Source organism: Mus pahari, chromosome 1 (genome assembly GCF_900095145.1).
Source record: "Mus pahari chromosome 1, PAHARI_EIJ_v1.1, whole genome shotgun sequence".
Classification (NCBI taxonomy): Eukaryota; Metazoa; Chordata; class Mammalia; order Rodentia; family Muridae; genus Mus; species Mus pahari.
In genome coordinates this window covers 125,177,942-125,181,372 of record NC_034590.1, presented here as the reverse complement: position 1 = coordinate 125,181,372, position 3,431 = coordinate 125,177,942, and the positions used below count along the sequence as shown (strand labels likewise).

The following is a 3,431-nucleotide window of genomic DNA, read 5'->3' as shown; positions in this document are numbered from 1 at the left end:
ATTCTAATTCTTTAAACTAATCTGGCTACCTTCCATCCAAAATCCCAGAGATACGTTCATTTTATTATTGACATGGTTCTCTGGGCTTCAGGTAGTTTCTATCATGTCTCTTTAGACCCCTTTCCTTGTGGCAAATCTTCTCTTCTTCCTCTCCCTCTCTGCCTTTCCTGGCTAGGGGAACAAGAACTGTATTCTCTCTTCTGCCGAGCTACTGAATGATCAGCTTTTATTGACAAGTCAGAGAACAAATTGGGAGAATGTTTACATAAACTTCAAACAGGACATACTTAGAATAAGCATTACAATGCCGTGTCCAGATTGCAACAAGAAGTAGGGGCAGAGAAACCAGAATTTGATTAACACAGTAATACTCTTTACAAAATACACAAAATCATATGCCTACATTTACTTTTAAATACAACTTCATATTCTAGTCCATAAATATTAAATATTTACTACGTTCATCTGTATAACCCTATGAAATGTACAAAAACTGAACATATAACAAATCTATGTCACATTATATTATGGAAGTTTTCTGACATCCATTTATAAGATTTCACAGGAAATATATAAATGTGTCTTCTCTTTAGCAGAATTACTTATGCTCATGCTTACATGGATTTATATTGGTATGACAAAAATATTGTATGGAAAATGATTGAATATGATGTATAGTCAAAAGGTTTTTTCAAAAGCTGACCTAAAGTCATAGACATTTTATTCAGGTTTGACCATTTTGAGCAAGATGTATCCTTTTTAGCAGCCAAACACTACTGTAAAGATAATGGTATGAATTCAAGTCCTTGAATTCTGTTTAGGATGAGAAAATGTGATTCAGAATAGTGTTAAGATGAAAGGAATGAACTCAGATTTTTGCATTCCAAAGTCAAAATCAAAGCTATAAACATTACCTTGACCTCAATACAACCTTTGTGAATGCATTCTTCACATCCTTATTCCTCATGCTGTAGACCAGAGGGTTCAACATAGGGATGACCATGGTGTAGAACACAGAAGCGATTTGGTCAGTGTCCATGGAGTGACTGGAGCTTGGCTGCAAGTACATGAAGATGATAGTCCCATAGTAAATGAAGACAGCTGTAAAGTGTGAGGTACAAGTGGAGAGGGCTTTGCGATATCCTTCAGATGAGTTTATCTTTAGTATGTTGGTAAAAATAAACATATAGGATATTAAGATGAGTATAAGAGAAAAAGTAATATTGAAGCTGGCTACAGAAATAAGAACCAGTTCATTAATATATTTATCAGAGTGAGATACAATCATGACTGCTAGAACATCACAGAAAAAATGATGTACCACATTGGACTCACAGAAGGGGAGACTAAATACATCCACTGTATAGATGGAAGCATTCAGGAAACCACAAATGTAACAGCCAATAACTAGAAAAACACATACGTGTGTTGTCATGGTGGTGGCATAATGTAGGGGCTTACACACTGCTACATAACGATCATAGGCCATGGAGACTAAAAGGTAGCTTTCCACATCAGCAAAATTTGCAAAAAAGAACATCTGAGAGGCACAAGCATTGTAAGATATGATCTTGTCTCCTGTAAGAAATCCAGCCATGACCTTTGGAGTGATTGTTGAGGAGTAACAGAAGTCCACCAAGGACAGGTTACTCAAGAAAATGTACATGGGGGTGTGGAGTCTAGAGTCCAAGAGAATCAACAGGATAATCCCTAGGTTCCCCACCAGAGTGATGATGTAGATGAGGAGGAAGGTAATGAAGAGTGGAAGCTGGAGTTGTGGGTCATTGGTGAGTCCCAGCAAGACAAACCATGTCACTTCTGTCGTGTTCTCCATCAATGATATCAATTAATCAACAGAAGACCTAAAATTTTTACAAGCAAGAAAAGAGAGACTGGAGAGATCAGAAAGCAATCACAAGGAGATAGCAGCAGAGGGACCTGGGTGGAAAAGGGGACAGGGGGAAAGAGAACACGATCTTGTATTGGGTGGGGGAAAGGACTGAAGCCCTGAAGGCCAGGAGAAAGAGTGGAAACAGGTAACCTCGGGTGTTAGGAGGTAGAGAGACCCTCCAGAATGTACTAGAGACCAGGGAAGTGAGAGGCACTCAGGACTCAAAGGGAGGGACCTTAGATGAAATGTCCTACAGTGGGGAGAGGGAACTTGTAGAGTCCATATCCAACAGAAAGGCAGGGCATCAAGTGAGGGATGATGGGGTTGCCATCCCACAGTCAAAACTCTAACCTATAACTGTTCCTGTCTGAAATAACTGGAGGGAGAGAAATGGAGAGGAGCCTGAGGAAAAGGAGATCCAGAAACAGGCCCAAAATAGGATCAAGCTCAAGGGGAGGTCCCGAGGCCTGACACTATTATTGAGGCTATGGAGTGTTCACAAAAAGGTACCTATGATAGCTACCCTGCAAAAGACCCAACAAGTAGCTGAAAAACTCAGATGCAGATAATTGCACCCAACCATTGGACAGAAGCTGCTGACCCCCATGGTTGAATTAGAGGAAAGCTGTAAAAAGCTGAGGAGGAGGGTGACCCTGTAGGAGATCCAGCAGTCTCAATTAACTTGAATCCCTGAGATCTCTCAGACACTGGACCACCAGCCAGGCAGCATACACCAGCTGATATGATGGTCCCAACACATATACAGCAGAGGACTGCTGTGTCTGGGTTAAGTCAGAAAAAAAATGTACCTAACCCTAAAGAGACTGGAGGCTCCAGGTAGTTTAGAGGTCTGGTGGGAGGGGCCGGGGTAGGAGGAGGAGACATCCTTGTGGAGACATGAGGTGGGGAAGCGGTATGGTATGGGGAACAGTTAGAGGGTGGACCTGAAGGTGGATAAAATCTGGAGTGTAAAAAAAGATTAAATAAAATTAAAAAGAAAAAAAAAGTAGCATAAGGGGTTGGAGAGATTGTTTAGTTGTTACAAGCCCTGGATTTCTATTCCAAATGAGCCAATACCTAAAGAATATTTCACAACTGACTATAGTCTAGTATCAGGGGATTTATGTAACATAATCTTCTGGCCTTCTCAGGCATGAGGCCTACATTTTGTAAAGACATTGGTGTAGGTAAAGCATCTATAACCTTAGAATTAATTTTTTTAAAATAATCTTTAAGTATATGACAATAAAGGAATTGAAATATGACTTTCTACCAAAATTGAAGTGATATGTATTTGTTAGCTACTCATAGACAGTTTAGTAACTGAGTATACTGTTTATTTTAATATGTCTATCTACCTGCTCACTTTTCCTGGAATTTGTAAAACCAATGCTAAGCTACTGTACTTACCTTTAGAAAGATACTATAGGAACTGCCAGTTCTCTGTCAATAGCAAAATGACTTTAACAAATTATTATATCCAAGTTAATTGTCAAGTAGAGAGATATTTCTGCATTTTATAAAAATCATAATCCAAATT

The 3,431-nt window shown here is 39.3% G+C and overlaps 1 protein-coding gene across 1 annotated transcript; it reads right to left on the bottom strand.

Moving 5' to 3' along the window:
* Positions 1-910: 910 nt before the first annotated feature.
* On the bottom strand, positions 911-1,837 carry LOC110324696 (olfactory receptor 5B3-like). Its single transcript, XM_021202370.1, has one exon. The coding sequence runs from the start codon at positions 1,832-1,834 to the stop codon at positions 911-913; it is 924 nt and encodes a 307-aa protein (XP_021058029.1). The 5' UTR covers positions 1,835-1,837.
* Positions 1,838-3,431: the final 1,594 nt, after the last annotated feature.

What these genes read in the sequence shown, in the direction of transcription:
- LOC110324696 (XM_021202370.1), bottom strand. Translation starts at nt 1,834, where the DNA reads ATGGAGAACACGACAGAAGTGACATGGTTTGTCTTGCTGGGACTCACC.